This window comes from Balaenoptera physalus (assembly GCF_965194825.1).
Source record: "Balaenoptera physalus genome assembly, chromosome: 4".
NCBI classification, from domain to species: Eukaryota; Metazoa; Chordata; class Mammalia; order Artiodactyla; family Balaenopteridae; genus Balaenoptera; species Balaenoptera physalus.
This window is the reverse complement of record NC_138891.1, coordinates 80433035-80451205: the sequence shown is the minus strand read 5'-3', so window position 1 is coordinate 80451205 and position 18171 is coordinate 80433035. Positions and strand designations below refer to the sequence as shown.

The 18171-nt window shown below is 36.0% G+C and overlaps 1 protein-coding gene across 6 annotated transcripts in view; it reads right to left on the bottom strand.

Moving 5' to 3' along the window:
• GSK3B (glycogen synthase kinase 3 beta) overlaps positions 1-18171 on the bottom strand; it is a 206145-nt gene that overhangs the window by 17213 nt on the left and 170761 nt on the right. For all 6 annotated transcript variants that reach the window (XM_082460066.1, XM_082460065.1, XM_082460063.1 and 3 more), the window contains 2 exons: positions 16784-16970; positions 2841-2939 (listed from right to left, as the gene is read on the bottom strand). In XM_082460066.1, coding sequence (XP_082316192.1) covers positions 2841-2939; positions 16784-16970 — 286 coding nt within the window. The remainder of the gene's footprint in view (positions 1-2840; positions 2940-16783; positions 16971-18171) is intronic.

Here is an 18171-nt window from a genome sequence, read left to right as displayed (position 1 = left end):
GAAAAATTTCCAGGTTCAGATCTTCAAGGTCTGAGGCTTTGTAGCTTAACAGTTTACTTCTTCATACCTTGGAGCAGACCCGGAAATGCTTTGTGAGGAAAGTTTCAGTCATGTCAGCAGGCATTCATTCCCTCACTGCTTGGGTGGAGAGATGGGGTGTCTATTTATTCAGGTGAGGAGAGTCACAGTTTCTTTCGTAAGAATGATCCTTTTTCATAAGAGGATGGATGTCAACCTGCCTTTCACACGGCTGGTTTTTAACATTTCTGGATCTGTCCTGACTTGGCAATAACAGTAATAAAAATAGTGCAGCAGTTTCCTTTCACTGAAGGTCTACCATGTGACCAGGCGAAGTGTTAAGCACTTTGTACATTTTATATCTTACTTCTCACAACTATATGTAGTGGGTATTTACTATTCCTGTTTTATGGATAAAGAAACCGAAGCTAAGAGAGACAACAAAGAGCATGTATATTTTAAGGTCTTACTAAAGAATATAACTTATACTACCAAATTCTTATTTAAAGTATGTGTACACGCACATACATATATATTTACTTAAATACAGGCGGCCGTTAAGGTCATACAGTCAATCCCTTCATCTAGATGAGCATTTCCTGAGATATGTCTGGTGACATTTACTTTGGCTCTCATAACTTTGGCCCCAAAGAAAACTGTTTTCCTTTAACTACACTGTGGTGGTATGCCTTTGGCTTACACTGAAGGGCACTTAAAAAAGTATCCAAATGGAACTCACCATTACATTTATTGTTGAAACTTTATTGTTGAGAATTTCATTTACTCTTATCTCTTAGAGTACCAAATCTGCGGCCCTAAAGGAGAAATACTTCTCAAACAGCAGAGTCAGAAACACTTTGCTTCTCCTAAGCCACCAGTGTGCTTTTAATCTAATGAACAATGGAAATTTTTAACAGATATCATTTCTTTATTTACTTTAGCCACTAGGAGGCTCAGAGAAATATCTGAAATCCTTTCTGGTAACTATTAAGATACTCAAGGCATACATTGCTTTAATTTTAGCTCTGCCCTTAGCCTACTATTCCTCTATTAAATTCCTCATACCCTGATCTATTTCAACTTTAAAGTAAATTCTCAGGGTCAAAGTCCAATGTCAGTTTCCATATTTATGTTGAAATTCAATTTCAACAGCTATAAAAATGTATATACTACAATAAAATATTTTTTGATGACTGCTGTAACCTGTATCAAAGCAACATCAAAATCAGGTTATATACTAGGATCCTACCAGGCAGACAATTTGCCCAAAACCTTAGTTGCAATCATTAACTAGTTTAGTATTTCACATTTAGAAAATCATTTAAAATTACCCAAAACTTACCAATCATAATTCTCATTGTTATTCACAGTCTAAAACAATTCCTAGAAACTAGCTCAACAAGTAAATGTACTAGTTTGGGGTTAGGGCCTATTTAATGTTTTGAACAATCTGTGCAATCTAACCTTGGCCAGTGAATTATTAAGTTTATTAATAGCTCATCTAAGCAATTCTGTCTTCCTTCTAAATAGAGGTCATAGTTAAAAACAAAACCAAAAACAACCTCTATATTTTTACATTTAAAAAATTCAAAGCACATTTCAGTACATAATTGATTTGTACCATATTACTCTAAGAGAACACTGCCACTCATTTTATAGATTGAGAAAACTAATAAGACATTACTAAAACTAATAAAGTTCATATGACTTTCTCAAGGTTAACATGTGCTGATGAAACTAGAACTAGAAAAGAGACCTTTCTTTCCAAACTTTTTCTGGAATGGAGACAGGCCACAGATTAGAATGAAATGTTTTAAATCCTTATTAGCAACATTCTAAAAGAGTAAGATTGGACAGGAACAAACAACTCTTGTGTCAGACAACAGGAGAGAGATTTTGACCTCACTGTTGAATGCTAAGAACTAGTAATGCAAGATTTTATCTCTTGGAGCATAAACGCCCTTGGGCAAAAACGGGTCTGATCCAACTCAATTCAATGAAACAGATGATTAAATAAAAATGGAGTCAGCTCCTGACATCTGCTTTTTTGGTGCTGGTGGTGGTAGTGGGCTGTTGAGGGGAAAACACCAAATTCTTTGTGAGCCCAACTGTGCTACCTATTATATTTCTAACTTCATTTTAGCTGTCCTTCGGAGGACCTTCAATTCACTCAAGGGTTGGGTATTTTCAGAATATCTGTAATGACAGTAATTCTCACTAAATCAGGTCCCAACATTAGCTAGCTACAGAACCAGCAGTGTACCTGAGCTCTAAGCTGGGAGACCGTGTGGGCATTCTTTTCTTTTTGGATAGAAAAGATTTGGTCATATTCTGATCTAAGTCTTAGCTAAATGTATTGGCATTGCAGTTTTAGCCCTTTCAAATGATTAAATTACACCAATCTATATTCATACTTCTTGAAAATTTGCCTCTCTAGTATATTAATATAATTTACATTCAGGGTGATGGAATTAAAGTGAATTATCTTCAATAATATTACATTTGTACAGACTGCTTTCTGCTATAAGCATCTCACTTGACATATTAATCAAGAAATTATACAGAAAGCATGATTTTGAAAATAACAATTATGGTGACATCACTTAACATTATAATAAGATATTTATACCTCATATATAAAGTATTTATGGGGTCCTTTTGTGCTTTTTGGAAATTAAAGCAACATTTTATTCACATTTAATCATTTGGCTATGTTATGTTTTTGATACTTGGAAGGCACTAAATGTTCACATTCATCAAATGAGATAAAATGAAGCCAAAAACAAAATACGTTTTTATAGAAGAGACTTATGTGTTCTCACCTGAGGCTGCTGTGGTATTTGAAGGGGTTGAAGCAGCTGCTTGAATTCGAGCATGAGGAGGAATAAGGATGGTAGCTAGAGGTGGATTACTTGACAGTTCTAGAGAAAAGGTAAGACACATGTGTTAGAATCCACTCTTAAATTTTACGTGAAACTATTTTATTGGTAACACTAACAGAAGATACAGCATTAAAACATTGGTTTAACAGAAAAAAAAAGACATGATAAACCTACATCTGAAACTAAATCATGAGCTAGCAATTAACATATAGAGAAAGTCCATAGAAACGGTGTGATACATAACAAAGGCACTATCTGCTAAAATTAGGGTATCTCTGAGAACTAAAGATAGGCCGGGGAAAGGTATTGGTCAAAAGTTTGAGGGTAAGCATATTAATAAGATATATTTCCATCTTTTATTAACTTAAATATACTAGGTTTTCCCTTGGTACTCTGACAGTATTTGACTGCAGGGATTGAGGGTGACAGTGTCACAGAAAAGAGAATATAATTGCAGTTTGTACTTCGGCATGCACAGACCAAGTTACTCGATGGCAGGTAAGATTTATCCAAACAGTAGTGGAAACGGGATTTAAGGAACATCTGTTTAAATTCTCACTGCTTTTATTAAAAATGTCTTTACTGAATTCTACTTTGCTTTTTAACTTAGTAAGATTATTACTTTTTAAAAGTTTGAAATAGGCTTTTATCTGCACGTGGAAAGTTTCTGTCAACTGTATACAAACTGGTTTTCTTTAAAGAATTAAGTTCTGTATATGAATCTTGAGAAAAAGATGATATTGGACTTAATAACGTAAACAACTACCGAGACACGGTGGTGAGCTTGTACATAAAAGTATCTGGTGTTAACTTCCGATAATATGACTTCTTCTAGTCTGCCTGGAATAACCCTGGTTTATTCTTGTAGTTCCGGCATTTAACTAGTGAGTGCTTATTTCCATTCTAATAAGTGTCGCTATTAATAATTCTTACTCCAATAATTTGAAGGAATAATTATACGACCATACTAGCTAAAGGAAGATGTTATCCTCTGAGCTACAAGCAATTCACAGTTACGGTACGGACTAAAAAAAGTTAGGAAATAGTATTTTCTTTAAATTAAAGTAAAATTCACATAATATAAAATCAATCATTTTAAAGTGTATAATTCATGGAATTTAGTACATTCACAATGTTGTACAACCATCACCTCTACCTAGTTTCAAAATATTTTCATCACTCCAAAGGGAAACCTTTAAGCAACTACTCGCCATTCATCCCTCCTGCCAGCCCCTAGTAAGGGAAATATCGTTTTAATGCAGTACTTTACAAAGCCCCTGGCAATACTGATTTATTCAACTTGGTGCCTTAGTAGCTAAATTTTGTACTAAATCCGATACTAAATGATAACCAGATTCTGGTAAAAAGAAGCAACATGCTGATGTCAAGATATATGAAAAATGAATGGGAGGAAAAGCTCAAAACTGAAAGAAGACTATTCATTATCCTTTCCCCTTAAATGAGAAGACATATTAGGTCAGCTCATCATATAATAACCTTCCCTGAGTTGGAAAATCACTGCCCTAATGATCAGGTTTGAAGAGATGCTGTTTTCTCATAATCAGCTTTAGTAGCTGTTTCAGTTCTCACTGAGGTACAGAAAGAGCCAAGGTAGTTTTACTTCAAATCAGTCCAATTTTAATGCACAATCTTATACCTAGGAAAACAAGAGAATCACTGATAATTGCCATGGCTGATGACTTTATGGTTCTAAGAATAAAAATTAATGTAAGATGTGGTAGTTACTCTTCAGTAATCCAAAAGAAAGTCAGACTTACCATCCCAATTAAGATTAAAATCTCCTAAAATAGAAAAGCTTCTTTAAAATCCACCCATCCATCTACCCACCCACACCCTCATCCAACTAACAATACTGAGCATGAAAGACTGTGTTAGGTCCCAGGATAGACAGATAAAAAGATAGTTGTCTTTGTCTGTTCAACAGAAACAGAAAATGGAAGGACAATTACACAAATAAGCTGGCAAGAAAGGCATTCAATCGATTCGAGACTGGGACACTTTTAAATTAAAAGATCTCTATGACCATGCGCCCAACATCTAAAAGAAAATCCAAAAGAGGAAAAGATGACCAAAGATTTTAATATAAGACATTTTGACAGAGCTACAATTGAGATAATCTTTAAAATAAACTGAGTATCAGTGGTCTGTGGTCACATGAGGTCCATTTTCTCCCACTCACTCAATCTCTTTTACCAGATCACCTATCCTTGTGTATCTGCATGTCCAATTGAGGGCCATGGTGGTTTTGTCTTATTCTGGTTACGGTGTATGTATGCATACACACACACACACACACACACACACACACACACACACACACACACACACACACACACACACACACACACTTGCAGGGTTTGAGAAAAACAATCCTCTTTTTCCCTAGGTGGTAGAGGGGTAACTAATGAAAGTGAAAGATAGGAAACAGTAAAGAAAAGATGACGATAACCAAAAAAAAGGAAGCTATGGGATCCTGGAGGCTTTGCCACATCTAAAGACACAGGGGAGAGGTAAGTAAAGTTCATGAAACAACTTAAAAGACTAAGTTCTTACCCTAGAGTGAACAGTGGATAGCCTTTGGGGGCAGGGAGAACTTTTGTGAAATTTTTGAGTCACACATCCAAAAACTTAAGAAATTCTAAACTGGACAGCCACATATAGCTCTACATCTCTCCAACTTCTATACACCATTGTCCTTTTCCTCTTCATTAATTATATGTATTCCTTCAGGTCCACTGCTTTCCATCCATTAGCTCTTCTCCACTTCAGAGAGCTTGCTAACTGTCACAGCTTTTGCTTGTGTGAATGAGGAAGCCTCCATGTATTACAGCACTGTTTTCTACACTGCAAGTCTGTCCCTTTTGTGGGGAGAGACTATGGGCACTTCTGTGGGCTGTCACAAGTAGTCCAAAATGCTTGTAATTTTTTTTTTTTTTTTGCATGTAACAATTACAACCTACTCCCAATCTCCCTGTCTATCCATGGCACTGAATAGTAAGGAAACGGAGGCAATGAGTATGGATACAAAATGCACTGAAAGAAAGCAAAAAAAAAAGGATGGCATTTTGGAGGACAGAAAGAGCAAAGCAATAGACATTTTTAGAATCAGGGAAAGTATATGTATTCTTTTTTTCTTTAAATTTTATTGATTGATTGATTGGCCGTGTTGGGTCTTCATTGCTGTGCGCGGGCTTTCTCTAGTTGCAGTGAGCGGGGCAACTCTTCGTTGCGGTGCGTGGGCTTCTCATTGCGGTGGCTTCTCTTGTTGCGGAGCACGGGCTCTAGGCGCTTGGGCTTCAGTAGTTGTCGCATACGGGCTCTAGAGCGCAGGCTCAGTAGTTGTGGCACATGGGCTTGGCTGCTCCGTAGCATGTGGGATCTTCCTGGACCAGGGCTCGAACCCGTGTCCCCTGCATTGGCAGGTGGATTCTTAACCACTGTGTCACCAGGGAAGTCCCAGTATATGTATTCTTAAAGGCAGAGAATATGGAGTGTAGAAGAGATTGAAAATGAAAAGTTAATATTTATTCACTAAATATATGTGTGAGGCTTGAGAGCAGGGAGATTATTAAGGAAACAAGGAAGCCCATAATATAAAAGTGGGTCTAGCTATTGAAAAGAGGTGGGAAGAATAAGAGACCGCATTACTCCAGAGACATGGTTCAAACAAAATGGCAACAGGTTCCAGAATGTTTTAGAAAACTTCATGCATGACAAGGATTTCTTCAACCAATTGAAGATGCCATAAAACTACTCATTAAAAAAAAATCACATAGTAGTTTATGAGGAAACATTATGAATGTTTTGATGGTGTATCAATCATTATGTGGTCCACCATCAAAACATAACGCACAATTCAAACAAAAGTAAAATGAATTTAAAAATAGCTATCAATAAGCCAACCAAGAGAGGTATCAACCAACCAAAAGGTTAACCAAACTCATTTAAATAAATTTTGCTGCACTGTTGACACTAAAAACTATAGAAGAAAAATTCCCATGAAAAGACCACTGTAAGTTAAGCAATCTTTTTAAATGTTAAAAACAAGAACAGAACCTGAATCTAGTTGTTTTGGAGAAACCTGAAGTTTCCCTTAAAGTTTCTTTTCTTCCAAATATAAGATTTCTAAATTTATTGATAAGAAAGGGCGGGTTTTTGTTTTTGTTTTTTTAATTTGCAGGGGTGGGGGATAGGAGTAGGGGTGGGAAGAGGTATATATGTTTGTTCAAACTGTGTTGTGTGAAAGCTGAGGATAAATTTGAGAATAGCAATCAGTGTACAAACCAGAAGGAAGAAATCAACCCTTTATTAACTAGACCTCTTACAGTGATAATAAAATACTAGTCATAAGGTAGAAGGAAATCTTCTTTCTTTGTTATCTTTGAAAGGGCTCAACATACAGACTCCCAAAAGGAGTCACTACAAGAGGCAAACTTTCTTTTTCTTCTATAAGTAGTCTGAGGTTTTCATGTGTGTATCAGGTCTCTTAAGAATAAATGAAAATTGCCAGTGGTTGTCTATACAGTTAAAACTGCTATTCTTTTTCCTATTCACAGAAAATGACTTAACAATGGCATGGTACTTTTTTTCTGAGGAGTAATTCAAATGTTAGGATGGTGAACCTTGATCTTACACACTGAATTCTAATGTTGCTTGTTTGGATATATTTTTTTTAGATGAACAAGTAACCCCATTACAACTGTTTCTCTCCTAACAATTTCAAAGGGCCCAGGAAATCTCTGACCAAGTTCCTAACGTTGACTACATACTCCATACTCATTCAGAAAAGTAAACAAATACTAAACTAATCAGAAGATCAGACAAATAGTAAACAAATTACAAGGCTTGCTCCTGCTGCTTGGTAATATTAGCAATGTTTCATGTGCGGACTACATGATACCTGTAGAAACCCATGACTACTTTGCCTTGGAACTGCCCAAGAGGGAGCATCACAATTTATACCAGTCACCCAAAAAGGTGTGTACTACATTTATAGTAATGCATTGTGTACTACATTTATAGTAATGCATTTGTGTACTACACTTATAGTAATGCATTGTGTACTACATAATGCATTTTGTGTACTACATTTACAGTAATGATACATTTACAAGTTATCTAGCAAAATGTTAGTATTTTTAAAGTCCTGGTGATTAAAAAGAATAAGCTTTAGTAACCTGAAAATCTTAGAACTCCATTCTTGATGAAATGTATGTAATAAGTGTAGCATTTATGTTGAATTCTGCAGGAACCAGTTTGTGGGTTTTTTGTGTCCATTTATACCATGATTTTACATATCTTACCCTTTCATGCTCTATGTTTTTAGCTTTATTTCTCATTTTTTGTCTTTCTGGAGTCAACATTTTTACAATCAGAATTTTGGAGCTGTATGTGTCTTTGAATATCCTTTAATCCAACTACCTCATCTTTTTAAATCAGTAAACTCAGAGATAGTGTCTTGGCCAAGATCTGCACCTAGTTAGAGAGAGACTGGGAAGGAGACTTTAGGTCTGACTTACTCCATATGCAATACTGCATATCTTTATTGCCTTGGTTATAAATCACATACCACCAGTATTCTGGTCTTCCTGGAAGTATATCTGTCCAAACTACACACAGAACTTTAAGTCCAGACATTAGTTTTTCATTGTTTGTTCCTATAACATTCCACATTCTCTCCAGTAGTACAGTCGAGGCAGCAGAGACACTGAAATCTCAGGGAAAGGGAAAATAATCCTCATAAATAATTGATAATTTAGATTCTAAAATTTCGAATACAGTCAACACTGTATGTCAGTGGTACTCTAGTTGCCGAAACTAAAACTAACCTGCCCCCTCTTACTGGCACTCATGAATTTCCTAAGCTCTCCCTTGCAGTGTACTTCCTTGGTTTAGCTTTCAGTACCTAGAAGAGTACAGCTTACCTCGATATTTTCCTCTTCTAAATTATTCATAAAATATTAAAGAATAATTCTGATACCAATTCTCTTGATAAGTATAAACAGCTCCATCTCTCATTTATTTACTAGAATAATCCTTTTATTTATACCCAAATTTCCTCAAGTCCATTTATCAAGATCTTTTATAGCCATTTTTTCACCCAGAAGAACACAATAGAAAAACAGGGATAGCCACGTGAAAGGTTTATAGTTCAGTTAAAAAAAAAAAAAAAAGAGGGGCACTGCAAGTGAGAGCAGTGTGAGTTTCTCTTTAGGATTTGATTCATATCCTACATATAAATCAAGAATTCCTATCTTATGTAAATTTATTCTTGCTATTGTAAATTATAATAAATCTAAAACCAAAAAGTCCCTACTCAAGGTTAGAATATTAGAAGATACTTCATTACCTCAAGGTGGTTGAAACACTATGTCCACTTTATTTTTTTTTTAACTTTTTATTTTATATTGGAGTATAGCCCATTAACAATGTTGTGATATACTATGTCCACTTTAGATGTGGCTGAGGGTAAGACAGGCTAGAAGAAAATTCCCAGGATATAGAAAGCCAGGTAAGCAGGTGGGCTGACCATATTTATGCATATCACTATTTCATAACAAAAAAACTGGTTTAAAAATCATTGCTATAAAGATATGGAGCCTCCTAATTATCACAAATAATGAGTTACAACAGATTTTATAAATAAGTAGTCTACTGCTTTCAGATGAAGAAGTATAACCCTTTGGTAAGCTGGCCTTCTGTAACACTTGCTTTTGTTGCCCACCCCCAACTTGTCCTCAGCCCCTGTTTTCATCACTCCCCTTTCTTTAACACAGTCCTAAACTCATTAAAAAAATCTCTTTCTCTGATCCTTCCCCCATTCCCTTTGCTTTTCTCTTACTCTTCCTTTTACTGTTTTTTTTTTTTCACTTGATTTCTGGAACCCCTTTGCTGTCTCATCACTGTTTTCCTCATGTCCGGATACTCTTGTCCCTGTATCCCAAGACATCCGTTGTCTGCCTGAGTTTGCATGCTATTTTCTGAATGCTCCAAATATTCTGTTTTAACTCTCATTTAAGCAGTCCCCCCTTCTTCTGGCCTAACCAATAAGCCACTCTTCCTCCTTGTTCCCCCACAAAACTATCATTCCCTCAGATAACCCAGCTAAGTGGCAGAGCAGTAGACTCTTCAAACTAAGTCACACTAATGTAAACAGCTGATAATCTATACTTACACCTGCCCAACCCCCATCCTATCCGATGCCCTCAGGGGGACAATGTTTACTAAAGTAATTTTACTTGGTAAAATCTCATAAAATTAGGCTAGAAAATTGGAACTGGGGATGTGTGTGGTGGAATTAACTGGAGACACATCTTTAAACATACAAAACTACCTATTTCCAGTATATTCCAGCCTCGGAATAGGTAAGGAATTGGTAAACAAAGAGAAAATCGATCTCTGTTGGGATTTCCTGATTCTATTTGATTCCTAAGGTCTGATTAAGTTATGTTCAACCTTTGAGATCCAATTACTGAGGGAAAGGGAAAGAAGGGTATGGTATGCTAAAGGTCTGTCCTGGTTTCCAATGCCTAGATGCAGGTAATACTGTCAGTCAGGGGATCCTAGAACACAGAAGCCCCAGTGCCAGAAAAAAAGAGAGGTGTAATAGTTATGGATCCAGAAGGTCAGAAGGATCTCAAAGTTTTCTGTCCCATATCTGTTCACCTCTCTTCTCCCTCTAGCTGATCACAGAAACACTTGTTTTGATTATATGAAAGTAATATTAATTAACATTTATGGCTATTTACTCATGGCACAGTAACAAACATCAAACTGTAGTTAGCTATAAGCTTTACTATATTCTACTCAAGTGTTTAATCTTCATAGTTCTGTTCATATGGTAGGTTTACTTGACTAATTAAAACAACAGTACCAACAACTAGAGGGAACATTAGAAATGCCCAATAAGTACAGGTTGCATGAATTAATAAATACTGTGTGTATTTAAAGTAGCAGGTATCAATCACTCAAACAGTCATTGAGCACCTACTATATGTAGATCAGGGATTACCTTTAGTTTATCTGGGGAAAATAGTATAGACTTCACTGAAGATTTGCTGTAAGGATGGAGGAGGATTTTATTCTACCTACATACAGCAGAACCTCACTAATGACACCCTCCATCCCCCCCTACCTCTGCCCCCACGTTTCCTATCTCTGCACTCTCTCTAGCTATACAACCAACTGGAAAGTCAGTTCTCCTTCTTCATTCTCTTGAATTAGCCAGTTTTATTCTGATCATCCATTAATTGCTATTAATTAGTATGTGCTTTAAAGTTGCATCTGCACAATAGTTACATCTTTGCCCTAGTAAATAAGATGACTATTTGCAAAGACTGCTCCAAACTCAGAATAGGGAGGATCAAACAGAAATAACACAAATTGTTGACATCAAGTAGCACCTCTTTCCTGGACAGCTGTGTCCTTATATGGAAACACTGTTCAAGTATAATAGTGATCTAGAAGGATAGGGAGAAAGTACTACTAAGTGATCATAGCCCAGTTTCAGAATGGCTGCTAAGACAGGGCAGCATTTAACAACTTTAATAAAGAAGGGCCATATTACAAAATGATGTCATGTTCAACTTAATACATTGAGTTTTATGAAAAACCAATTCAAGGATATATTCACAGGGCCCATTCGAAGAGGTACAAAGATTCATGCACATCCTTTTCACTGATATCCACAGAATCACATAAAGAGTCTGACAGCCACAGAGACTGCATGCCACGTCTACATATACCACATCCATGTATACACATATTCTTCAACTCCTCAAAGTCATATGCACATTCAGACATACACAGAGTCATATTTATGTTTGATATTCTGGGCAAATATAAAAAGTCGAAATATCAAAATAAAACATTCTTCATTCCTTTTTAAAAACTTATAACTATTAGATATGTGTGAACAAAGTCTGAATTAAATTATTTACTCTTTAAAGTGAGCCTTTTCTTTACTTTAGTTGATTCTATTATTTGACAATATGAAAACTGCCCACTCACAAAACTCCTTCCAATATTTTAGAGACCATATTCTAAAATCTAAGCCAATTTACTTTCATGTTAATCTGTCTTATGAACACAATTTATTAAAGAACAGGTAAATTGTATTTACCAGGTTCTAAATCATTATATTGCAGTAAGCCTTAGGATCAAATGAGATACCACTTCACACCCAGTGAGACAGCTATTAAAAAAAAAAAGGAAGACAAGTATTTGTGAGGATGTGAAGAAATGGGGACCCTTGTAACATTGCTGGTAGGAATGTAAAATGTGCAAGCCATTGTGCAAAATGGTTTGGTGGTTCCTCAAGAAATTAAACATAGAATTACCATATGACTCAAAAAAACTGAAAACAAGTATCCAAACAAATTCATACTTGTACACAATGGTCATAGCAGCACTATTCACAATAGCCAGAAGGTAGAAGCAAACCAAATGTCCATCAGTACATGAATGGATAAACAAAATGTGGTATATCCCTATGCTATGGACTGAAGGTTTGTATCCCCTTAAACGTCATATGCTGAAGCCCTAATCCACAATGTGATGGTATCTGGAAGTGTAGCCTTTGGGATGAAATTTGGTCATGAGGGTAGAACCCTCATGAATGGGATTAGTGGCCTTATAAGAAGCAACACAAGAGAGGTGATCTCTCTTCACCATATGAGCAAGAAAGTAGCCATCTGCAAACGAGGAAGTGGGCCTTTGCTGAACACTGAATTTGCCGGCATCTTGATCTTGATGTTCCCAGCCTCCAGGACCGTGAGAGATAAATGTTTGCTGCTTAAACCTAAGTGTCCATCGACAGATGAATGGATAAAGAAGATGTGGTACATATATACAATGGAATATTACTCAGCCATAAAAGAAACAAAATTGAGTTATTTGTAGTGAGGTGGATGGACCTAGAGTCTGTCATACAGAGTGAAGTGAGTCAGAAAAAGAAAAACAAACATCGTATGTTAACACATATATATGGAATCTAAAAAAAAAATTGGTTCTGAAGAACCTAGGGGCAGGACAGCAATAAAGATGCAGATGTAGAGAATGGACTTGAGGACACGGGGAGGGGGAAGGGTAAGCTGGGACGAAGTGAGAGAGTGGCATGGACTTATATATACTACCAAATGCAAAATAGATAGCTAGTGGCAAGCAACCGCATAGCACAGGGAGATCAGCTCGGTGCTTTGTGACCACCTAGAGGGGTGGGATAGGGAGGGTGGGAGGGAGATGCAAGAGGGAGGAGATACGGGGATATATGTATATGTATAGCTGATTCACTTTTTTATACAGCAGAAACTAACACACCATTGTAAAGCAATTATACTCCAATAAAGACGTTTAAAAAATAAATAAATGTTTGCTGCTTAATCCACCTAGTCTATGGTATTTTGTTAATAGTTGCCTGAACTGATTAAGACATGATATAATGAAATATTATTCTGCCATAAAAAGGAATGAAATACTGATACATGCTACAACATGGATGAGCCCTGAAAACATGTTAAGTGAAAGAAGCCAGACACAAAAGGTCTCACATTATGTGATTCCATCATATGAAATACCCGGAATAGGTAAATCTATAGAGACAGAAAGCAGACTGGTGGCTGCCAAGGGCTGAAGGAGGGATTAATGGAGACTGAGTGCTTAATGGGTACAGAGTTTTCTTCAGGAGCAATGAAAATGTTTTGGAATTTGACAGAGGTGATAGCTGCACAACACTGTGAATGTATTAAACACCACTGGATTGTTTACTTTAAAATGGTTCATCTTATGCTATGTGAATTTTATCTCAGTTTTTAAAAAAGTTTAGAAATTCATAAAATAACAAACCTAGTTGTTTTAAATTTTATTTTCTTTAGTAATAATAGAAAATTATTAGCCAGTGACTAAAGAATCAAATGTAATTACTTCGAAAATGGTGCATGGTAACAGTGAAGCTGAATCCTGGATTTTTAAATCTGATCAAAGAAAGGTTTAAGCAGCATCTCATTTTCAATCAACACATACAGGTGCACACGCACATTGAAGAGTATGTATCAAAATATGTCTCAATTTAAGGAGAATTATTCTCCAAAATGTATCCATCATAAATATCATCTTGTATGCATTTGAGTTTCTACCAAGTTGTTCACTTGACAAGGGGCTGTCTTGATTTGTGTATTCTGAGAAACAAAGTACTTGCTGGAGAAGATACTTAGCATGAGAAAAAACTCAATCAAGGTTCCCTTCAAAATTTGGGAAACTTTAAAGTTACCTGACAAAAATGGTAAAAAAAGAGGTAAAGAAATTTAGCACATTGGGGCTTTCCTGGTGGCGCAGTGGTTAAGAATCCGCCTGCCAATGCGGGGGACATGGGTTCAAGCCCTGGTCTGGGAGGATCCCACATGCCGCGGAGCAACTAGGCCCGTGCGCCACAACTACTGAGCCTGCGCTCTGGAGCCTGCGAGCCACAACTACTGAGCCCACGAGCCACAACTACTGAAGCCCACAAGCCCAGAGCCCGTGCTCTGCAACAAGGGAAGCCACTGCAATGAGAAGCCCGCGCACCGCAACGAAGAGTGGCCCCCGCTCGCCACAACTAGAGAAGGCCCTCGGGCAGCAACAAAGATCCAACCCAGCCAAAAATAAATAAATAAATTAATTAATTAATTTAAAAAAAAATGAAATTTAGCACTGACTTAGTAGTTTCTGATGTCAAGACTCCACAGTTCCACTGGATGTCACTGCATACAAAAGCCTTTTAGATACCACTTTAAAAAGCAATCCACTAAATAATTATATTATGCAGACAATAAACATATACCTACAGTACAAAAAGGAAAACAATGTATCATATTATGTAAATGGATACATGTAGAATTTCCAATGGTGGTCTCAGACAGATTCAAAAAGTGCTTCATATTAAAAACTTCAGGTGATGTAACCTAAAAAACTATATAGATGGTTCAAAAAGTAGCTCTACTGATAACAAAGACACAGATGTAAAAGATGCATATAGAGTTTGAAAAAAATTGTTTTATGAAATTTGAGATGTAAAAAAAATTCCTAACCTAATATTAACTTTATATAATATATAATTTTAAATATATTCAAGTTAACAAAAAGAACCCTTTTGGGATATTCTACATGGGAAAATAGAGGATCACTTTATATTCAAGGATTACCAGCTTTAGCATTAGAAAAAAGATTGAAAAGAGCTACACCATAAAATGCTAAAAGTGATTATTTTGAACACTAAAAGTAATTACTTCGGGATTGTGATTTTAATTTTCTCTACTTCCTCTGCATTTTCAACATTTTCTTCCATCTACATGTATTACTCGATTAAAACAAAAGCAGTAAGAATTAAAAATAAAATTTATTTTCTCAAGAGGTCTAAAACTTGTATGACATGGAATCAATGAATTTCTGTTCTGGAAGAGGCCAAGAGTCTCCCAGTCTAACCTTCTGCCAAATCGGAATCATCTTATCTACAATATTTGACATCATCCAGCTTTTCCCTGATATACAGATCAATATTCTGAAAACAGCTTGTTCCACTATTACCAGTTGAAAACTTCTTTATTGATTCATCAATAATATTATTTAGTCTCTATTTATGCCAGGGGCTGAGGTCTTTATTTGAGGTATTTTTCTCAGGAGTCCCTTAAGTCTTCACTTTTCCAGGCTCTATATCCAATTCTGCTCCTTTGTATACCCTACCTGGCATTCATTAACATTCTTCTTAGAGAGGCATAGCCAGGACTTAAAACAACATTCCAAATGATTTCCGACCAGCCCTAGTCAAAATTAATAGTCCCAGGATACCTGAACATTTTTCTTAGATGAACGTAGACTACATCAGCATTGCCAGCATTACGTAATAGTGACAGCTTAAGATTATAGTCAACTGAATCATCCAGGTCTATTTTACTAGCAACTTAGATGTCCCAAATCTAAAGTTTAAGCAGCGCATTTTTCCACAATCAATTTTAGAAAAGTTTAAATATGGGGGAAAAATTGGGCTTTATAATAAAGGAAATATATCTATTTCCTCATCACAGAAAGCTCTCCATCCCCCTTCTACATTTTTGGCTTGACTAATCAATCAAAACAAGCAATCTATTTATTCCTTGTTTTATCTATAGGGAATTGTACACATTTAATGTTCAGTTTAGGAAGAAAATCATATCATCAAAGGCAGTGTGGTTGATGAATGAATGAAAAATGAACACAGAAATGGTGAAGAAATGACTATCCCTGGGCTTTTTAGAAACCACCAATGCACAAACTTAGTTTTCTAATCAGTGTTTTCTCAGCAGCAATGATGCCAAGTCCCAGAAGGGATGAGAATTTCTCTTCTACATCCCTTATATATAAAGTTATATTAAGTTCCAAGAAGGGGTTTATAGGACTCTAGTTTTCCCCTTCTGTATAATGTCTAAAATTACAAAAATACAGCCACCAATTTATTCCCAGGTTAAAAAAACTTGATATAAATCCTTGGGAAGCAAGAAATTTTAATATTCTAAGTTTCAGATGCAAAGCTGAAGGTTAAATTATACGTTAGTCTTACTAGTGATAAACCTCACTCAGTGAAATCTCTATATAACTTCTCCAAGTGCCAAGATTTATCATAATATGCTAAAAATTAGAGAAGCTATGCCTATTTGAAACTTTTTACCTGCCATTATTTTGTTCAAAACCATACAAGTGGTAGCCTAATAAGTGGTTAGATAGGATGCTTTCTACCTGCATAAGTACTTAATATGCCTACTTTTATCCTACACAGATTTAATTAACAGAGTGTCACTTCACACACATCTGTAATTTTCCCAGAAATGGTAAAAGAATTAAGTGTTAGGAGTTACCTTGAGTGGTGAAGTTGAAGAGTGCAGGTGTGTCTCGCCCATTTGGTAGTTTGACATTTGGGTCCCGTAATTCATCAAAAAATGAATGTGCACAAGCTTCCAGTGGTGTCAATCGGGCAGTTGGGGTATACTCCAGCAGACGGCTACATAGTGCAATCGCCTCTGGTGGAGTTCGAGGTCGGAAGACCTACAGCATAAAAAAAGAGAAGGTACAATTAATGTTTCCTTGTAAGAATCTTAGCAAATTATCCTCTGAGTACTGAGTTAATTCCCACCATGTACAAAAACATGGTTGCATTTGTGAAAGGAACCTTCCAGAATGAAAGGAGTTAACTGCATATGATTTACCACAGTGATGTGAACTGCTAATTAAAGACTATATGAGAAAAGCTCAGAGAAAAAACTAGGGGAAATGGAAAAAAATCTATATATGCTAATCATAAAGCAGTACAATCAAACATGCACACAAAATGTGACAGGAACAAAATAAAGCCTGGGTTCTGGAGGCAAGCACAACTAGAAGAATACAAAATTAATTTTAAAGTTTTGACTGCTGTGGCAATAGATAAAAGGTTGCCTCTTTTGTGTGATTTTTTTAGCAACGATTATGGATAATGGACAGCACTGTTCAAATTTTGGCAATTAATATCTTTTAAAAAAGAAAAGCTGTTTTACTCTTGGTCTATAAATATTAATGATTTGGTATTAACTCTTCAATAAGCAGAGACTATTGTTATTTGAAGAAATTCTTGAATATCCAGAACTTCGTAAAATGTCCAAAATTGTTTTCTCAGGTAGCTGTTGTCATGAACACGGCCAGTTTACCCTCATTTGAATAAATATTCTAGGGTTTTAATCAGGAATAGAGAAATGTATTTTTCATTAAGAGCTATTAACTCACAGAAAAAGTAAATTGAAAGCTATACTGAAGCAAAATGCAAATAAATAAATTTGCTGAAAGGAATAGAAAGCTTTCTACTCATCTATGTCTTAAAACTCCTAATAAATACATGAAACTATGAAAAATATACTGTGTTCTAAATTATGGACAGTTAAAGAATAACAGCAGAAGGGGAAAAACAAATAAACGAACAGAAAGCCTTTGAAACTAAAGAAAAATGAAACATATATCCCTTGACAGGAAGAACACAGAATCAAATAGAAGGTGTAGTAGTGGCAGTGGTGGAGGTGGACAGACACATAAAGAGAAAGAGATGTGTAAAAATGGAGGGAAATAGACCTAAAAGTAAGGAAAGGACATGTAGATTGTGACAAGGCACAGAGGAGCGTGGGAGGCTTAAGTTTTCCTAAGAGAAAGGCTCATGTAACATTTGGCTATTCGCCTAGGCTGAAAGCAGGAGAACTGGTTACTACTACAGAACTCATTA